Consider the following 20,353-nt stretch of genomic DNA (forward strand, 5'->3'; position numbering starts at 1 on the left):
GCGGCCGCCGCGCGGTGCCCCGGGCCGGCCGGAGCGGGAGCGGCGGGAGCGGGAGCGGCGGGAGCGGGAGCGGCGGGAGCGGCCGCTCCTCCCGACGGCGGGGCTGGTGGCGCGGCTCGGCCGCCGCCTGGCTGCCATGGGCCGCAGGGCGCGGGACCGCCGGCGGCAGCAGCAGCAGCAGCGGCAGGAGCGGGGCGGAGGCGGGGACCAGGCGGTGAGAGCCGGGCCGGGGCAGGTGAAGCGGGGCGGGGAGCGCCGGGACCGCCGGGTTGACGGCGGCGGCGCTTTTCTTCAGGGCTGGGCCGGCGGCTACCCCGAGATCGTGAAGGAGAATGAGCTGTTCGAGCGGTACTATCGGGAGCTGGGCATCGTGCCCGCCGGAGAGTGGGACGCGTTCATGGCGGCGCTGCGGGAGCCGCTGCCCGCCACGCTGCGCATCACCGGCTACCGCAGGTACGGGCTGGGGCTCCCGGACAGCGGCTGCCAGAGCCGCCCGGCGAGGTGTCCCGCCCACGGCACGGGGTGGGAACACGCGGTCCTTAAGGCTCCTTCCAACCCGGGCCGATCTGTGATTGCGTGATTCTCCATCCGGTGTCCCTCCGGGTGTCTCTCGCATGCAGCCACGCCAGAGAGATTCTCCACTGCTTGAAAGAAAAGTACTTCCGAGAGCTCCAGGACCTGGAGGTGGATGGCCAGAAAGTCGAGATGCCGCAGTCGCTGAGCTGGTGAGTGATCTGGAGGCGACTCTAGGCATTCTGCATGTTTCCGGCAACCAGCCTGGCTCATCGGTCTCTTTCTTCCGCCTCTGTTCTTTTCCCGTCTCTTTTCCACCAGGTATCCTGAAGAGTTAGCCTGGCACACTAACTTGAGTAGAAAAATCTTACGCAAGTCCCCTCAGCTGGAAAAGTTTCATCAGTTTCTGGTTAGCGAGACAGAATGTGTAAGTTTCGGATAGATCTTGATTTTTTTTCTGGCATATCCTGAGGAATGTTTTATTGAAATACATTATGAAAGATGGAGAATCTACCTTTTCTCTCAGAAGTTGAGTGGCTCAGAAGAATCTGGATTTTTTCGTGCAGTTGGCAGTGATGCATCCAATGATTCTAGTGCATAACTGCAGCTACAGATATTTTTCTAAACTAATTGTATTTTTTTATTGTTGTTGGAGATGTTAAAATGAATCCCTGTAAAATAATCAGGTTTTTACCAGGTTTAAACCAAATGTTTAAACCTGGTAAAAAGTGCATGCATGGGCATGACAACACTTAAGTGATGGATATTTGTCACTTGATTCAAGCTAGTTTCTCCTCTATTTTGAGCAAAACTGCAGAATTAATATAAATGGAGTAAATATACAATTCTTAGAAATTACAATTGGGTGAAATACTGTGATTTTTTTTGTTAAATTCTAAAATAATTAATACTAAGTTTATAGTGTGTGTTTCTGACTGCTTTTTTTTTTATTACATAGCAATTTAAAAATTTTGTTGCAGAAGAAATGCATTCATGGACATTTAATTTCTTTTTGCCTTTCAAGGGAAACATCAGTCGTCAGGAAGCTGTTAGTATGATCCCACCTCTGCTGCTTAATGTTAGCCCTCATCATAAGGTAAATCTAGAGTATAATGTGTACTAAAGTTTTTTCCCTGAAATTAGCTCAAATGAAATTACAAATCACAGGAGCAGTATCAGGGCTGATACACGGTTCTGTTTCATCTTGGTACATTTTATGCTTTCTGCACATCAACAGCTACACTCAGCTAATGTTCAGATCACAAAAACACTATCAGAGGAACATCTACTTTTTCAGCGGTGTGCAATATCATGCAAAAGACACTTTGATTTTAAGCAGTTGCATAGTCTTATTTTCAAAGTGTAAATATGTTTAGCTGCATCTGAGTTCTGTGTTCTTGTTACAACCTGCATTTAAAGTAACGTAACTGTTGTTAACTTCCTCTCTCCATCACACTGAATAGATGTAGTTTTCAAGATGCAAGTGATAATATTCCCTACCTTGTATATTTCGGTCCTCTATGCCTTTTAAAGAAGCTGAAAAATTCTACTCTATAAATAATCTGTTAGATAAATTATTTTGGGTGAGCTGAGACATGCTGTTGGTGGTGGCTAAACACTATAGGGTGCTAACTTTAACTGAAGTGTGTGAGGAATGCCCATGGTCTTTTCTTAGGGCATACCACAGGAATGAGCATATCTGGTAGCAGACTTTCTGTTCTGACTTTGTGATCTTTTCATTAATGAGCTAGTTGCCTTGCTATCTCAACAGCCACGTTGTGTTCTTCTTTCTTAAATTTTCATACTGTATCTAAATTTTTATGTTTATCGAACTTTTAATATGTGTTTTAAAGAATACTTTGTATGCAGTTTTTATATTAGCAGTACTTAGCATACATAACTTTTCACCTTTTTTTCTTCTACTTTCACCCAACCCAGTGTATGACAGCTATGTCATATGCTGTTTTATGTGAGACAAGGTCTTCTTATCTCTTTTAAATTGAAAGTCTCAGTCCTGATGTGTCACAAGTGTATTTTGATTTTTGTCTGGAATTGAACAGGTGGTGAACACATTCATCTTAATGTAAAACACAAATTGTGGGGATATTTTTGCACACACCTTACATTTATATGATAAGCTAGCAGTATATAGGCTTTACATTGAATGTTTCATTTTGGATGAGTACTGCAGCATTTTCCAGAAATGCATGTAAGATTTCATAAATCAGATTAAGAATAGGTTCTTTATTCTCTCTTGTGCCAAAACAGCAAATGTTTAATGATGTAATGATGCCCTGACTTCTCATTTAGGACCTTTCATGGTCCTTAGTGCCTTAGCTTAGGAGCTGCTTGTTAGGACCAGAATTGCAGCTTACTTTTGCTTAACCAGCATGTTCTGTATGCCAAGTCTAACATGTTGATTCTGTCTTCCACAAGGATAAAATTAATGATTGTCAAACGTTCCCATAGCTGTGTTCATTTTAAATCTATTTTTCCATTTAGTTTTCCTCCACCATCAATTTCCTGGACAGTTTTAGCATGTGTTTAGCCTTGTGCATTCTTCATCATCTTTTGCATTATTTGCAAAAGTAGAAAACAGTAGCATCACATCTCTTAATTTAAACAGCAGATTCGATACTCTCTTGCAGGGTGTGCTTCATGATGCGTTAGCACTGCTGCACGACAGCACTTGGCACACATTGCCTGGAGCTCTCTTTGTGTTTCTCTGGGGTCTGTCTTCTGGCTTGGTCTTGTTCATGCTGGGGGCTCGCATGAGAATCTGAGCAGATCGTTCCCATCCTTTATCCTATTGCAGGATCTCAGCTGATTTTTACTGGAGCCAAAGGTCCAGGAGCTAGACGTATGTTTCTGAAAATCTATGCTTAGGCAAGACGAAAGGCTCTAAGCTTTCTTGCTTAAGAGAACAGTGTGAGATGTCAGTTGTTTTGCTGTGAAAGTGACTCTACCAATAACTCTATCTCAAGCCAAATTAGTGATTAATTAGGAGGGAGAAATACACTAAAATTTAGGTGTTGGTGTCTCTGCTGTTGTGTTCAGCTGCCTCAGGGCAGTTCAAACACTTCCTAAGTGTTTCTTCCAAGATAAAGAAGCAGGAGACTATACTGCCCCGATTTTTTACATTGAAATGTAAATGTGTGGGGAGGGACAACAAATCATTTTTATAAAAACTGTATCCAATTAATTTATTAATAGTTCAAAGAAAAGTACTGTTTGCTCTTGAATGTAACTTTGTCTTCAATAAATATGTAACATTGCAGATAACTTAATTTGGAATTTTTTGTGAACTGATAAAAAAGATAATATCCCCAGATCTGTATTCAGGTTCCTCTTTCAGATTTTATTTCAGCTGATGTTTTTGTTCCCTACAAAGTAAAGTCCTTTTTATTTTCAATCTTTAAACGTAAAGCATACAAGAATCAGAATTGTACTTTGTTCTTCTCAAATTGGTGTTCAGAATATTCATAATTCTGCATATTCAAAAATACCTAATTTAAACAAGAACATAGTAAATTTCTCAAGTACTGAAAAAGTGTAAGGCAGGAATTTTTAAAATTTTCTTATATTTGTAGATTCTAGATATGTGTGCTGCTCCTGGATCTAAGACTGCACAGCTCATTGAAATGTTACATGCAGACATGAATGTTCCTTTTCCCAGTAAGTCTAGAAAACTAAAAACTTGTTACTTGTAATTTCTGCTTTTTCTTGTAGTAGATTGTTTTTAATGTCACAGATGAGTAACTGCATTAAACTACATACTGAATTCCCCAAGGTGTTGTTAAGAGATTAAAGGTACCCATTTGAAGCTTCATGGACTTCCTTTGCTTGAAAAACAGACATCAATTATATGTATCTTTTCAGTTCAGATTACAGTACATGTGATTAGAGCTTGATTTCTGTATATAAATCAGAATATCTGGTAAATCAGATATTACCTGATGGTCTCTGTGCTTTCATGGTATCCTGCAAACACTGGATTAAGCTACTTTATACTTGAAGAAATTGTGGTATTTACAGTTTTTGTAAGCTTCAGAATCTTTATTTTTTGTTAGATGCTCACAGAAAATACTGCCCCATGACACTGTAAAGTTGTAGAGAGTGTGTGGATTCTTTCTGCATTGTGCGGAAAATTTGCTCATGTAGAGATTGTCTTTGGTGACAGTGGGGTTTTTTTCTGTTTTGGAGGTTTTATTTTCAAAAGTTGAAGGGCCCTTGTCTGTGTCTTACTGCCACAGGATGGGAGCTAAAACTCTTGAGACTATGACACATCAGTTAGCCTGCAATATGCTTTAAGATATTTTATGCTCAGTAAGGGCTCCCCTATTCATGAGCAGTCTTTTAAATAAAAATCTCTAGTGAAAGGTTTACAGAACTTTCCGAGACAAGGTAATAAAGTATGTAAAATTATTTATATGTTGAATAGTAAAACATTTTCCCACTATTTTATGTTCCCAGGTGGTTTTGTAATTGCCAATGATGTCGACAACAAGCGCTGCTATTTGCTGGTTCATCAGGCTAAGAGATTAAACAGTCCATGCATCATGGTGGTAAATCATGATGCCTCCAGCATTCCTAACCTTCAAATAGATGTTGATGGAAGAAAAGAGATCCTCTTCTATGACAGGATTTTATGTGATGTCCCCTGCAGGTACCTTGCATGTGAAGTTGAATACATGGATTTTATTGCTTTAAGTGCAGTGCTAAATATTTTATGTTACTGAATTGCGCCTTTTGAGTAGGTTAGTGAGTTAGGATTTATAGTGCAGAATGTCTTCTATGTGTGGGGATACAGAATCGAGGTGAATTTTTTCATTCCATGTGGTCCTTATATTTGATCTATATATATAGTTGAAGGGCTTCAAATTTTGACCTTGTTTGGGACACTGAAATACAAAGACAGGGAAGAAACAAAACGGAACAGTGTAGGAGAACTAGTTACAAGGGAGAGGGACTGGATTTTTTGTGATGCTATAAATGACTTTGATATGGAAAGAGTCTTGCACATAAATAATACAAATCTGTTTGACCTCTGTTGCAGCGGAGATGGAACCATGAGGAAAAACATTGATGTGTGGAAGAAATGGACAACACAAAATAGTTTGCAGCTCCATGGGTAAAAATGCTTATTGCACATCTGCACTTCTTTCATTTTTCTCTCCTTTTTCTATATCTTTAACATCTGCATGCATTCACATGTTAATATATGATAAAGCAGAGACTAGGAAGAGTAATTTTTCTGAAATCAAGAGCTTAGTGGTATTGAGAGGAAGTGTAGGGTTTCAGATGTGAGGAGGGAAGCATGTGAATCTAAATTGCTTGTGTTTTTACAAATATCTGTCATGGAAATATTCATTGAATTGATTTAGACAGGATAGCTAATAAAATGGAACAAACCACTTGGTTGGGATTCTTAGCATTTAAGCAGGTAACATACTGCTGGAAAATACAGTAAGTTGTAAAATTTATTAGTGATATTTTAAAGTCTTTAGGATTCTAGAGATCATACACAAATTCAGTTACCTGAGATGGGTTTATGTAAACTGATGGTGAATGAGTATTTAGCCTAGTGCAGGCACATGATAAAATAGTGCTTGAAAGAGATTAAAAAACTCAGAACATTTTATTGTGTATTTTTAACAAGCTGCGGATGCCATTGGTTACTGTGATTCAGCTGACCTGTGACTTCTTGGCAACTCATTAATTATTGCAGGTTTCATTTCAGTTGGAAGTATGCAGGTAGGATCTAAACTCATGGTCCAGCTCCGTGATACCTTTCTCAGAAGGCCGTTGCTGTTTAAGCTGTGTTGTCCATAATATTTGTAATAATCAGATTACTCCTCATTTTAACTGGACTTTTGAGAAGAGTCCTGTTTTTGGGTGTTATTTTTCTACTCTTGAGTACTTCATAATAAAACTGATGGGGCACTAGAAAGAACAAAATAGAGAATGTTATATTCAAAAGTATACTGCATTAGTGTTAATGTTTGACCTAATTGTTGCTTTAATTTAATAGGTTTAATTGTGAGTGTGTCTGCAGTATAGACTGCACTAAGCTGACTTAGTTCAACACTGACTGTAATTTGTGTACTGCTGACAGCTGTAGAACTCTCCAAGTTCTGGCTTAGTCCATGGAGAGTTGTGTGTCTGCAGTAAAGCTTTTTGTGGGTTCCTGAATGATAGCTGGCTAGATCAAGCATGTTCTGTTAGACTGCAGTTGAGAATTGCAACCCGTGGTGTTGAACAGCTGGCAGAAGGTGGGAGAATGGTGTATTCCACGTGTTCCTTGAATCCCATCGAAAATGAAGCTGTGATCGCATCTCTGCTGGAAAAGAGTCAAGGTGAGAATGTAAGCTTGAACAAAGTGGGGAACTCTTTTATTTTTTTCCCTCAGTCCAAAAAGGCTATGTGTATGATGGTACTAGTGATAAGCTGAGTGTGGGTAATGTGCTGCTAGTTTGCACAACTGTGGAAATCTTTTGGTACCATAGGATTTCATTAATGTTGAGCAGTTTTCTTAAATGGGTGTGAATCAGCTGCAAATACAAAACCTGAAGAGTTGTGTTAATGATACAGAACACACTTCTATAGATCAGTCTCTGTTATCTGGCTCCCACTAACTGCTTTCACTGGTTGGAATCTATGTCTGACATCTGCAATTCCTTTGGAAAACTCAGTGTGGAGCATTGCTGCTGTGCACTATAGGAGTAAAATGCCTGGAGTGTAGTTAAGCAGTTAGAGTGAAGTAACTACACCAGTAGGTGGTAGTCACTGATACCTGTAGCATCCTTTGCCCCACATTTTGACATGCTTGGATTTTTAATGTGTTTAAACTCATGGGGTTCTTTTTGCATTTTTGTCTTGCATGTGAAAGCTGAGGTTACAAGAGGTGGAAAAAACTGAGATGAGCTGGGAAGCTGCACTGCATCTATTTGTGATAGTAGAGTTCTGTAGCCCATTTAGTAGCTGGTGCATACTGGTTTTTTCTGAATCAATAACCTGAAATTTGGAAACATCTAATTTGATTTGGCATGAAAAGTTCCACAGACTTTAAAGTTGAGCCTTTTACAGAACAGAAGCAGCTCTATTGCTTTCTGGAGCTGCATTTACTCTGGAATTTGGTAGCCTGTTTTGTGTAATGTTTACATTGTGCCAGTAGCTATTCTGGCCCCAAATTATGTGTGGAATTTCATTGTCTTAGAAACAGCACTTTAGCTTAAGTGCTTACAGGTCAATTAGGAATTGACTATGTGATTTCTATTCCCACTCTTCTGTGCACTGGGGCAGATTCATCTTATGGCCTGTGTGCAGTTTTGATTCCTTAAATATAAGAAAGTCATTAAACTATTAGAGAGCATGCACAGGAAGGCAACAAAGATGATAAAGGGTCTCCAGGAAAAGTCTGATGACGTGTGGCTGAGGTAACTTGTTCTGTTCAGCCTAGAGGAGACTGAGGGAAGACCTCATTGCAGTCTGAAACTTGCTCATGAAGGGAAGCAGAAGGGCAGGTGACCGGTGACAGGACCCGTGAGAATGGCCTGAAGGTGTGTTCAGGGGAAGTTTAGACTGGATATCAGGCAAAGGTTTTTCACCCAGAGGGTGGTTGGGCACTGGAACAGGCTCCCCAGGGAAGTGATCACAGCACCAGCCTGACAGCGTTCAAGCATTTGTACAATGCTCTCGGGCACATGGTGTGACTCTTGGGGTGTCGTGCAGGGGCCTGCGTCAGACCCAATGATCTTGGTGGGTCCTTTCCAACTCACCTTATTCTGTGAAAGGACATTTTTATTTAGAAGTAGTTTCTTTGGTAATTGTAGACACGTTCCCAGTAAATTGCAGTGGCCTTATTGAAGGCAATAGTAAGCAAGCATTAATTTTAACAGTGCAAGATTGGAAAGCATTAAGAACTAGTTGGGATAGGAACACAAAAGCAGTAGGATGTGGAGGCCAGCAATTATAGCACCTGTAGGAAATTCAATACTTTGACAGAAGGACTGGCTCTGATGTTCAGGTCTGGTGTCTGCCCAGTAGAGGTATTTTGAGGCATACTTGGGAGGCTGTGATGTGTCCCAGCAAGTGAATGTTATCCTTGAAACTTGAACACACGTGTAGCTTAAGAAGGTAGTAGTAAAGAGGCTGTGCAGTGGTCTGCAAGGGGCATTGCACTTCAATAATTAGTTCAGGTCAGTCCAGAAGTTTGGTGGTAGTTTCTAAGAGTTACCTTGGTGAAGCAAATGTGTGGAGGAGATGAGAGATTGCTTTCCCCTTAGACATGAGGGAATAGGGAGAAGGCTTTTTTGTACCATGTAGCAGCTATTGGAAACTGTAGCACTTCTGACAGACTCTTCAGTGCCTAGTAAGTCTGGTGTAATCTTTGAGACATCAACTGAAGTCACGGGAGGCAGGAGTATTCAAAGGATGGATGCAAAACATCAACTGTAATCACATTTGAGATGTCATTTTTGAATTTTTCTATTAATTCGTATATCTCCTTTTCATTTATTTAAAAGACTTGCTTAAGCTGTCACTGTAAGAGTAAATGGTTAAAGTCATGTAGAACAGGCTGATAAATTGTGTACAACATGAGGAAATACCTACCTGACTGTTAAATAACTTAAGTATTTAGAATCACAGAAAAGCAATGTTAAAAGTTATTCTTTTCTAGGAGATCACCTATTTAAACAGTAAATGTTTATATCATTCCTTCTGGACTTTAGGCAGCTTGAAGGTTTTATTCAGTAAATTAAGCTATACCCTGTTGATGTTTCTTGTAGTGATTGGACATATTTTTGGCACATAGTCTTTTGTTGTGTTAGTGTTAAAGAGTTGGAATTTTCCTTTCCATTTTAAAAATAAATTCTCTTTCCTCTCTCTCTGGAATATATTGAGATTGTGAGTTTTTTAATTTAGAATATTTAGGCATTTCAGAAGACTTGGTTATACCAGAAGTTATTCCCTGAAAAATATTAATCGGTATAGTAAATCCAAATACTGAGTAAATGAGAATAAGAACTTCAATTATTTCATTGCTTAGAACACTAATGTTTAATGATACAAGTTGTAGAGTATTTCTCTGCAGCTGCTACAAAAATATCTAACCATTATATTTTGGGTAATTTATGGTTACATCTTATGTAGTTATTATTAACAGTTCTTCTCACCTTCTTTGTTAATGTAAGTGGAATAAGTTGTATAGCGTTTTATTTCTAGAAAGTTTTAAAAAGTACTATTTGCAAAACGGCTTAAAACTTTAAGGAAAACTATTTTTCTAAAAGTTAATTGGTAACATAACTCTTAAATTCTGTTTTCAAAACGTTTATATTCTTGGGATTTCAGGTGCCTTAGAACTTGCTGATGTCTCTTCTGAGTTACCAGGTTTGAAGAGGATGCCAGGAATTACAAAATGGAAGGTACTTAACCTGATATTTTTGTAAAGTTCTTGGTCTGTGGTAAAGTGTTAAATTAGGGAAATTCTGAAGTGTAACATTTCACAACATTCAGTTGAGCTGCATAAATGCAGTGATTTGATGTTTAGGGGAGACAGCTAAGCTGAAAGTCTTTGCAAGGGTAGGATCTTTGCCCCTCATCTGCTCTCCCCTTACCTCTAGGTTTCTTTCCTCTGTCCTCTGTACTTTCTTGCTAAATTCCCTATCCTGTTGCATGTGTGTGGCCTGTAGATGGCAATATAATTTCAGCTACTTTTAATGTTAGCCATCTATCTCTGTCTTCAGGGTCCGTGAATGTTAGATTCTGCAGTTCTTCAGCTGGTCTATTTTATTTCATTTGGAAGTCAAAGCTATGAAACTTTCTGCAAATAAGCTGTAAAGCCTGCAGTGATGTGACTAATCCTGTAATAGTATTCTGTATATTGTTCCAGACCTTAAATTATTTCAGTTCTAGAAATAAACTAACAGCGGGGGGGCAAAAAACCCCAAAGCTGCATCAGCTTCCTGTCAAGAGTAGAGTCAAGAAAAGTAGAAGGCCATCCTGGTAGTGGGGAAAGATACTGATTAAATTTTAGTTATGAGTGTGTGCCTTTGAAATGCCATTGGGTGTCCTGTCTTACCATCTCACTAGTTTCTTGCAATGCCAGGTAGGTTTATGCCTGTGTACAGGCTAATGAACAAGACGCAGAGAATAAAAGATTTATGTATGCTTTGCCACTGTAAATGCAGCTTAGAAACGAGTTGATTTCTTTGTTCTTGCAGTTCCTAGAGTATTACAAGTATTACACTGAATACTTGTACCTGAAGAACAAATGTAATGCATAACTATGGCTCTGTGATCTTAATTTTGCTTTTTTTTTTGTATTCCATAAAGACACTATATATATATATATATATATATATATATATATATATATATATATATATATATATAATGATCACTAAGGGTATATTTTATTCCCTGTAGCATATATTTCTCTCTTTGCAGTTGAAATCTAAATCTCCCTAACAGGTTTTAAAACCTAGTCTGATAAAATTTGTTGAAAGTTTGCCAGACTTTCTTCAGACCTAATTTACTGCTACTGTATATTTTCATGCCTCACTGGCTAGCATGTCACTATGGATATATTTGCTTATTTCGATGCTGGTTTTACTTGGCATAGTCTTTTGTTCCCTGGTGCAGTATTTGTTTTCTAGGAATTCTGTGACTGATTACATTGAATATTCCTGAACATCGTTTGACTGTAAATCTCTGGAAACAGCAAAAACAGAAATAAGGTTTCATTCAAGGGACACTTGGGTGTTTGGAAATAGCATTCAGTACTCTCTCCTTAACCAGATGATGAGTGAACTCCAGAGAATTATTTTGGGCTTGAAGGAAGACACCTTTTTACCTCCAGATTTGGTTGTCTGTTCCTGCAACACTTTTACTCTTCCTTCTGCTCTAACAGGTGGTCAGTAAAATGTGCAATAGAGAAGAGTTCAGAGTGTTCTTTGGTGCTTTGTCATTCTACCAGTCACACCAACTTACCAGTTAGGCTGGTAAACCAAAACTGAACAGCACAGGACTACTAGGCAGTTTCTCTAACAAAACAAATTAGTTTTGGTTTTTTTTTTACTTTGGTTATTTATCACTCCTTTTGTTGGTTTATCTCAAGCTTGAGTTGTGACTTCCAAAGAAGAGTAGTTCAGAAGTACAGTCTGTCTTGTCTCCATCTAGCACAACGAAATGTAGCATATTTTGACTTGAAATACTAATTCTGTAAGTACAGTAATTTCTATTTCAGGAAATGTAGAAAGGCACAAGGTGTGATCTAATCAGTGTCTGAGAAGTGCCAGACTTCATGATGCTGAAATCTGCATTTCAAAGTTTTTAGTGAAGCTAGTCTAGATAAATGTTCATTTCAGTTTCCGCTAGAGCACTTGTCTAAACTTTCAAGACAGTCACAGTAACATGTATGAAACCACTTTACCATACTTGCCAGTCCTGAAGTTGCTGTCACTGCAACTGCCTTACTTTGATGCCTTAACAACAAAAATGGACCTTCCTTTCAGTGATTAATTTTATGCATTTGCCCTGTGCATCCCCATTTAGGACCTTTCTTACAGCTTTAGCATCCAGTACAAAACCAGGCATCTAGACCTCTGAAGTCAAATTTTCCCTGGCTTATTTTTTCACTTTGGTATCCTTGCTTTGATGGGCATCAAGAATGTTAGAATGCCTTCCTGTAAGAGTTGAGGCTCTAACCTTCTGCTTGTATCTTAAGAGTCCATGAAAAGCTTTGACCCTTAGCCAGACTGAGGTGATGTTATGTCTACACATTGTCTTAGAGTGGATCTGTAGATAATTTCTGAGTTCTGAGTAGAATTACAGATGCTAGAAAATTCATGGGGACATTTCTTCAGCAACTCTCCACAAACATCTCTGTCAGTGACTCGTCTATGCCCATGTCATGCAGCTTTCTGCCTATCAAGCTGTTGTGTTGCGCTCTTGCATATTTCTTATGTAATGAAATTGGGATTCTTCAGTTTTGATCTTTACTAGACTGCAGTAGCTCTTTTCCCTCGTATACTGCTTGGAAGCTGCCTATAATACAATGTTTCACAGCCAGTCTCATGGGGGAAAAAAGGAGTAGTGTATCTTAAATCTCATGATTCACCAATCTTATGTATTTCACCACTGTCCTTCCACTGGATTTTGGTGATTCACATGTTTTAGCAGGTTAACAGAGATGTTTGTAGTTGATTCAGCACTAATCTGCACTATGACTGTATGCTTTTCTTTTGAAGCATATGAAGTGGAGCAAAGAGCTGCAGCTGGCAAGACTCTCCTACTCTGAAACATACACATACAATGCACAAAGAAACAATACACTTTAAAGTACTTTATTTTCTATACCAGAAGATAACTTCTTTATTTGGGGTCTGAACCTTGGTTTGCAGTTATTTTAATTAAGACTTCTAAAATGGTGACTTATATCCTTCACTGAATTTATATTTATCCCTTTGAAGGTGATGCTGAAAGATGGACAGTGGTTTGAGGAGTGGAAAGATGTGCCTTCAAATAGGCAAACACAAATACGTCCTACTATGTTTCCAGTGAAAGATGAAGAAAAGCTAAAGGCAATGAATCTGGAACGCTGGTAAGTTTTCCTATAGTAGATCTTAATGAAAATTTGATGTAATATATATGGCTGTGGGCAAATTATAATTTGGTCAGATTAGGAATGTGTAGGTCTGAGTATATTTTGGTTGCTTCATATGTAATGGCAATGCACAATATTTTAACTGCAGTGAATCAGGAGAAATTACTGCAAGTTGCATAAGAGGGGTAAGTGCTCACTTGAAAAGGTCAAATTCTTTGCATACAATAGAGATAAACAGTCAAAATTACTGAAAAAGTGTGTAAAACTTTAACATATTGACAGTGTGACTTACTTGCATGTAAAGGCTTTCCACAGCTATTCTAAAAATATTGTTTAGAAATGAGTCATTCAAGCTCAAGTGTGAATGGTGAATTAATGTGTTGTATTGATGGAAGTAATTTTGCCAGAATGCTCTGTTTAGATCCTGTTTGATAAATTAAATCTACACAGTCCTACTAGGAATACTTACCTTATCCTGAAAGTAAAACATGTGGGCCTTCTGGTGTTTCGTGATTCTGAATGCAGTTATGAATATGCTGCAACGTCTTTTTTCTTTTCTCTCTAGTCTTAGGATATTGCCACATCATCAGAACACAGGTGGCTTCTTTGTGGCTGTATTAATAAAAAGGTCTCCAATGCCATGGAATAAACGTCAGCCTAAGGTAACTTCTTTTAAATTATCTAAAATGTAAATTACTAATGATTCAGGATTTTTTTAAAGTTTGCACATAATAGAAGACATACTGTAACTGTTCCATATCTGCCCTTCAGTTACAGCTCAGTGTGTCAATTAAAACTAAAATCCCAAAGCCATTAAGTACTTAAGAAAAAAACAATGACAACTTTTATAATAAAAGAAAAAGAAAAAAAAAAGGGGGATTTTGAAATGGTAGTAAAACAACAAGCTAAATCTTGATCCTAAAATTAAAGCTTTCAAAGAATTACAGAAGCAGATTATATCAGATAGCTAAAGCTGTCACTTCCTTCAGCTGTGTGTGGTCCTCTGCTAAAAAGCTTTTTTTCTGCTGTGTTATAAGCTAATTCTGATTTCAGTTTATCTCACTCTGTGGCTGGTTGCTCAGGAGTGATTCACTAACAGATTAGCAGATCAGCAGCATGGGGAATGGATATAAAACTGTTTGGAGCAGCAGCTTCAGCCATCTGCCTTTAATCCATTTGTTGTCAATTGTCTTTAAAATCCTGTCAACAGGGTTTTAGGTTGATGTGATTTATCTGATCTCTTAGATTGTCATGTCTGTGAGAAGAACTTCTTGTTTGAATCCCTTTAAGGTGTTTATTTGATTTGCTTCAATAGAACAACTTAGGAGTAAAATGTATGTAGCAATAGGGAAGAAGCATTTATTCAGAAGTAAGCACCCTCCAAATACTTTATACTCTTCTAAGTTAAAACGTTGTAGCACTCTTACAGAAGGTGTGCAGCAGCAGGATGCATGTGTCACTGAGTGTCAGGGGAAAACAGCAGATCCTGTTTTAAAATAGTCTTCTCTAAGTGCTTGAACATGATTTTGTAGATGGTACAAAAATAACTTTCTTGGACAGTTGGTATGAAACTGTCCAGATCAGTACTGGAGGTAAATGCAATTTATAATGGTATCTTGATCTAGTAATTAGATTAACTCCCTGAATGGATCTGTTTAAGCACTTGCATACAAATTGACAAGAATTAAGCATATACAAAGAGAGAAAATAGGTGCCTTCTGTTATAAGTTGGATGCTACTTTTACTTTTTTGAAAATGCTGTTATTTGAAATAGGTTCATCAGAAATTACCACAAAGAATAGGAGATACTGAAGTGGCAGCAGCTAATTCAGGTAATGGTTCTGACTGTATTATTGAAGAACCAACACTTGCTGAAAATGAAGAATCTAAGAAAATACAAGAACTGCAGAACCTGGATACTGAGCAGAGTAAAAAGGAAGGAGTGTGTGGGTAAGGACCACGTCTAAGTATTTGTCCTGTGACAGCTCCTCAATTGATGAGTATTCTGTAGTTCTTTTGTAACTTAGAAGTCAATCAAGAAAAATTAATTAATTCATTCCGTTGTCTTGCATTTCCATGTTTTCTGTCTTGTCAGTGTTTATTCAGCAATGTGGGAAAATAACCAGTTTTCTTATTAGCATTTGTTAAGTCTGTTAAAACTCTCTTCTCTGTTAAGGGAAAAAATACTTTCAGAAGTTGAAAGATCTGTATTGCCTTCACAATAATTCCATCAGAAATCTCTGTTTACTTGTTTTTGTGAACTCTGTTTCCAAGCACTGCTTCACTTCTGTATTTTAACAAGTTAAATTGTGTGTAGTGTTAGTGAAGCACAAGAAAATGCCAATATTCTCTTTGGCATAATGTTGTTACAATAAGCCAAGAGTTGACTAACTGAACTGAATATGCTGATTTTAAAGCAAGTGAAATTCTGGTGAAATTGAAAATGCAATTTTATTTCCTTTCTAGACCGCCACCATCTAAAAAAATGAAATTGTTTGGTTTTAAAGAAGACCCCTTTGTGTTTCTCCCTGAAGATGATCCATTGTTCCTTCCTATCCAGTAAGAAAAAAAGATCTGTCTGTTTTGGCAGTAAGATTCCTATTAGTTCAGGGATGTTAGTAGTTCAAGTTTGGTTCATTACAAAGGATGGGTCTCGTTGGTCTTGCATAATAACTTACACCTTACTTTGCATCAGGGCCCCCTCTCCTCAACACTTAAATGAAAATAGCTAACTAGAGTTTGCACTGGAAATTTTCCAGTGTGTCTCAGTGTCTATAACAGCTTGTCTTTTCTGATGTCATGCAGCTTAGAAAGTCTAATCTTTGTGTTCTGAAACCAAAGTGCTATGCATTTGCAGAGATAGCTGGAGGAAATGGGCTAAACCATGCATTTTGAGTATGTGATTTTATTGCTCAGTTAATCAAAACAAGTATTATGGCCGCAGGAAGTTTTATGCCTTGGACCCATCATTTCCCAAGATGAATTTACTGACTCGAACTCAAGAAGGAAAAAAGAGGCAGCTGTACATGGTTTCTAAGGAGCTAAGGAATGTGCTTCTGAACAATAGTGAGAAGATGAAGGTATGGTTCATAAGCATCAGTGTATATCTCCTTGAACTTGCCAAGAGTACTGTTTACATAGAGGATTAGCTCTCTGACAGGCTATATTTTTTTTTTAAAGTCTGAATTAATGTTTTCCTCTCTGTCCCTCCTATGTTAGAGATGAAGAGTTGACTGAGAGGTAAATAACAGTCTCTGAGATGAAAATCAGTACATTTTTGGTGGATGAAAGAGAATTTCAAACTAGAGAGACGAAATATATAACTCTTGTGTGTGTGCCAGCATTTTTATGTAGTCTTCAGGTAACTTTACAAGTTTACATTGATGATGTTGTATTTATCACCCTCTTAATTATAAAAGTATTAGGAGCTTTGAAAGCAAGCCAAAAAGATAAGTTCAGCTGAATTATTTACTGGCTGTAATACATAGAGACATTGTTTCAAAGTAATTTTAACAATTAAAGATTTTGAAAGTTCATTAAGCTGAGTGATAAAGGGATAATAAGTAGTTTCTTTTTAATTAGAGGGATTTTTTTTTATGATTCCCTGTGGAAAATGTCTTGCAAATGCTAGATTTGTCTTAAAAGTCATTGTGTAATTTAGGTTGGAATGAGTTCATGTAGTGGCAGCTTCCTTCCTACACCAAACAGCTGACTTCAAAGCTAGATCAGATACATTCTGGGGCCTCATCCAGTCAAATCTTGAAAATTTTTGAGAAAATTCAATACATCTTTGCAACAGATCTTTAAAATGGATAAACAATTATTCTTTTATCCCCTATCCAGGAAATGGCTACATAATTGACAAAATTTTAAGAAACTGGTGCATTATATTAGGTAGTGAGGCTTGAGTACCACAAAGCATAGATAGTGTCCAAATAGTATTCACTTGTACATTTTTAAAATCCTGTCCTTGATTGACTTCCCGGAATCACACAGAAAAATCTTACTCAAACTAAAATTTAAGTTAGATATTAGTAGTTTGCTGCCCTCTTTTTAGAACTGCCACTTCTTCACATTGTTCAGTTTTCAATGTGGAAAGGAGTAAAAGACATTTTATGTTGAGGGAATGCCACATTCTTATAGCAGGAGTTGCTTTTTTCCTTGAATAAATTTTCACATTAATTCGGTATTCAGTGCAAATGAACTTCTGGTTGAAGAATTGAAGAAAAAACAAGTTCAGAGTTGTAATTTAGAATTTATGCTCCCTACTGATGTTTATTGGCTTTGCTGTTTGCAGGTTATCAACACAGGGATAAAAGTCTGGTCTCGCAACAGTGATGGTGAACAGTTTGGATGTGCATTCAGATTAGCACAAGAGGTAATTGCATAGCACTGTGATCTCGAGGAAACCAAAGTATTGAGGAGATATTTGGTTTCCTCAAGAGCCTATAAGACAGCTGGCATTAACTTTGTCAGCTGAATGGTAATTTACATTTTCAGTAAGGTTTCATTTTTTTTTCTGGTATTAGGTAAAGTGCATACTGTTTTTAACATTTTTACTTCAGAAGTCAGTGGTTAAATTTTGAAATAATTGTCTTTATTTATTAAACAGGGTATTTATACTCTTTACCCATTCATTCATGCAAGGATTATAAATGTCTGCATAGAAGATGTCAAAATTCTCCTAACCCAGGAAAATCCATTCTTAAGTAAATTTAGCAGTGAAACACAGAAGAAAGTCAAGGATATGGGTAAGCCTGCTAATTTTGCTGTCACAAAATTATTTTTCTACTTTGCACAGAAGGTTATGAAATCCTGTAACATAAACTGTGTATGCTCAAAATTTTGACTAAATTTATCTTAAATGTACTTGTTGGGTAAGTAAGCATTACTGAAAGCTAGTTGTTGCTAGAAATTGTAGTCCTTTCTGATTGCAGCCTCTAAGGTTTTTGAGCTTTAGGGAACAGAAGAGTTGCCAAACAGGACTTCTGCAAAATAGTGCTGTGAGGCAGCATTTAAAATATCTGATGAACAAGGATTTTCTATGCACTTCTGGTTTTTCTGCCTGTTAATGCTCCAGTTGAAACTGTTTGTCATCTGCAATTGCTTGTCATAACCTTATGCATCAAATATAGTTACTCAGATTTTATATTCTTAAATATGGGGAACAATGTCTACTCATATTAAACTTTTAATTTCCTCTACACTGGATGCTTAAAGATATGAAAATTGGTTTTCAGCCTTTTGGTATTGTTTTATTTCCAATTCATTACTGATCCTTGTACTTCCATGTTTGATGAGATAAAATGGGAAGAAAATATGTTCTGAAGTTTGGTCTGGCATACTCTTATGTTCATTGTAATTAAGTTAAAGTTTCATGCTGGATTCACTGAGTGAGTTAATCCACTGTGTGGATTTCGTATTTTAATTTGTTTGTTTGGGAGTTTGGAGGAGCCAATGTTGGCAATTGTGTCTGTGACTATATACATACTTTGGTTTGAAAAAAAAAGGGAATAAAATCTGGTATTCTCTATACTTCAGTGTACTGATGTGGATAATTGCTAACCATGTCATGCTCTGTGTTTGTCTAAAAACTTGTTTTATTGAACATTTTCAGATTACAATCATTGTATCATTGTACCAAGTAACACATCTGTTTTGTTTTTGTTCCCCCTTCCCTGTAGCGATGGGAAGTATAGTTCTGAAGTACGACCCAGACCCCGAGTAAGTAGATGTGTTGCTTTCCATTTATGCACTTCTAAGACCTGGATAAGAATTTATTTTCACTCAGCAAAAACAGAAGTAGAGGCATAGAGATGCAGTGAGGGAAACAGTAAAGCCATCTAGGATACAGAGAATAAGACAGGGAAAGAAGCTGTCTTATCAGTGAATTCTTAAAACAAGCATAGAATTTAGCTTCATAAAGGAGAGCTGGTAGTTGTGCCAGAGATCAACAGATCACTGCATGTGATTTATTTCCCTGTAAAGTCCAACATTTGGAATGGAAAAAGCTGCTTTTTATTGTTCCTTTTTGTGGACAAAGTAACTTTTGTGGACAAAACTCCTGAGAATTTTCTTAATGTAAACTTTCATCTTGCTGTTCCTTGTATTAGTTTTGAAACCAGAGACAAAAAATTATTTTGCTTGTTGCAGAAATTTAATAGCATTGAGTTTCTGGGTTTTTGGCGTGCTCGCTTGCTTGTAGACAAGCAGGTGCCTGTGTACGTGTTGAAGTTAAGAACAATGTACTTTCATCTTCTGTGAATAGTTACAAAATGTGTTCAGTGTTAGAACTGAATTGGTGTATGGCTATAAAATTAAGTTTTGAAGATGAACTTTCTCATAACTGGCTGAACTTAACTACTTGTTTGTAGAAAACCTCATGATCTTCAGTGTCCAATAGTGCTGTGTGGCTGGCAAGGGAAGACTTCACTGCGTGCTTTTGTGCCCAAGAATGAGAGACTTCATTACCTGAGGATGATGGGAGTTGAAGTGTTTAAAGCAAAGAGGAAAGAGGAAGAATTGGAAAACAAAACTGAGGAAGAAGTTCAACACAGACTGGTGCAAACAGAGGAAAGCATGGATGTGGAAGATAAAGAACATGATTTAGTAACAAAAATGGAAGCAGACATAGGTGAACAGTCTTCCCAGAGTCCTGTCAAAAGCAGTGCTATGGAAACAGAAAATAAAATTGAGGATTTAGACCAATCTAGTAAGAATGCCAACAGTCATGTAAGCCAGGAAGGCAATGACACAGATGCAAGTAATGTGAAAGATTAGGCTTCTTTCTTTATTGCTTGGCAGCTTCCATGAGGCTCACATCCAGACTTTTGCTTTTAGCATGAAACTGTATTTTAAAATTTGGTCAGAATGGGATGTTATTCTTTTAAAGCTTTACCTATTTTATATTTTAAATGAAAGCTATAAAGAGATTTCCCTTCAAGTGTGTCTCTTTTTCACCATTTTAAACTCCTTTTTATTGTTGGGTTTGGGTGTCTGTTGCTGGCAACAGACCAGTAAAATCTCAAGTCTGTATTTTTAATGGAACAGTGGTATGCACAAGTGTGCATGTGTGTAAGTGGTCAAAAATTCCTTCAGAAGAAAAACCTGGGGTTCCATTTAAAGCATATAGATTCCAAAAACATTTTTTTTCTCCTATGATTGCTTACCCCACTTACCACCTGATAGGTTGCTGTTGATAAGTGCAGGTTCTTTAAAGGGTAAAAGAATCGG

At 37.7% G+C, this 20,353-nt stretch overlaps 1 protein-coding gene across 1 annotated transcript; it reads left to right on the forward strand.

Annotated features, from left to right (window-relative positions):
• The first annotated feature begins 58 nt into the window (after nucleotides 1-58).
• NSUN2 (NOP2/Sun RNA methyltransferase 2) lies at nucleotides 59-20,063 on the forward strand. The gene is made up of 19 exons (XM_021546854.4): nucleotides 59-214; nucleotides 296-453; nucleotides 621-725; nucleotides 835-940; nucleotides 1,538-1,609; nucleotides 4,104-4,188; nucleotides 4,987-5,179; nucleotides 5,570-5,644; nucleotides 6,739-6,869; nucleotides 9,865-9,938; nucleotides 12,987-13,117; nucleotides 13,686-13,782; nucleotides 14,895-15,070; nucleotides 15,587-15,679; nucleotides 16,065-16,200; nucleotides 17,418-17,498; nucleotides 17,733-17,871; nucleotides 18,805-18,844; nucleotides 19,495-20,063. The coding sequence occupies exons 1-19, from the start codon at nucleotides 137-139 to the stop codon at nucleotides 19,898-19,900; spliced, it is 2,376 nt and encodes a 791-aa protein (XP_021402529.1). The 5' UTR covers nucleotides 59-136; the 3' UTR covers nucleotides 19,901-20,063.
• The last annotated feature ends 290 nt before the right edge of the window (nucleotides 20,064-20,353 follow it).

The sequence above is a fragment of the Lonchura striata genome, chromosome 2 (genome assembly GCF_050655825.1).
Source record: "Lonchura striata isolate lonStrDom1 chromosome 2, ASM5065582v1, whole genome shotgun sequence".
In the NCBI taxonomy this organism is placed as follows: domain Eukaryota; kingdom Metazoa; phylum Chordata; class Aves; order Passeriformes; family Estrildidae; genus Lonchura; species Lonchura striata.

Excerpts from the sequence above, each read along its gene's own strand:
- NSUN2 (XM_021546854.4), top strand. The coding sequence starts at position 137 with ATGGGCCGCAGGGCGCGGGACCGCCGGCGGCAGCAGCAGCAGCAGCGG. Across the intron at positions 13,783-14,894 it reads GGAATAAACGTCAGCCTAAG|GTTCATCAGAAATTACCACA; the intron begins GTAACTTCTTTT and ends TATTTGAAATAG. Across the intron at positions 17,499-17,732 it reads CATTCAGATTAGCACAAGAG|GGTATTTATACTCTTTACCC; the intron begins GTAATTGCATAG and ends TTTATTAAACAG.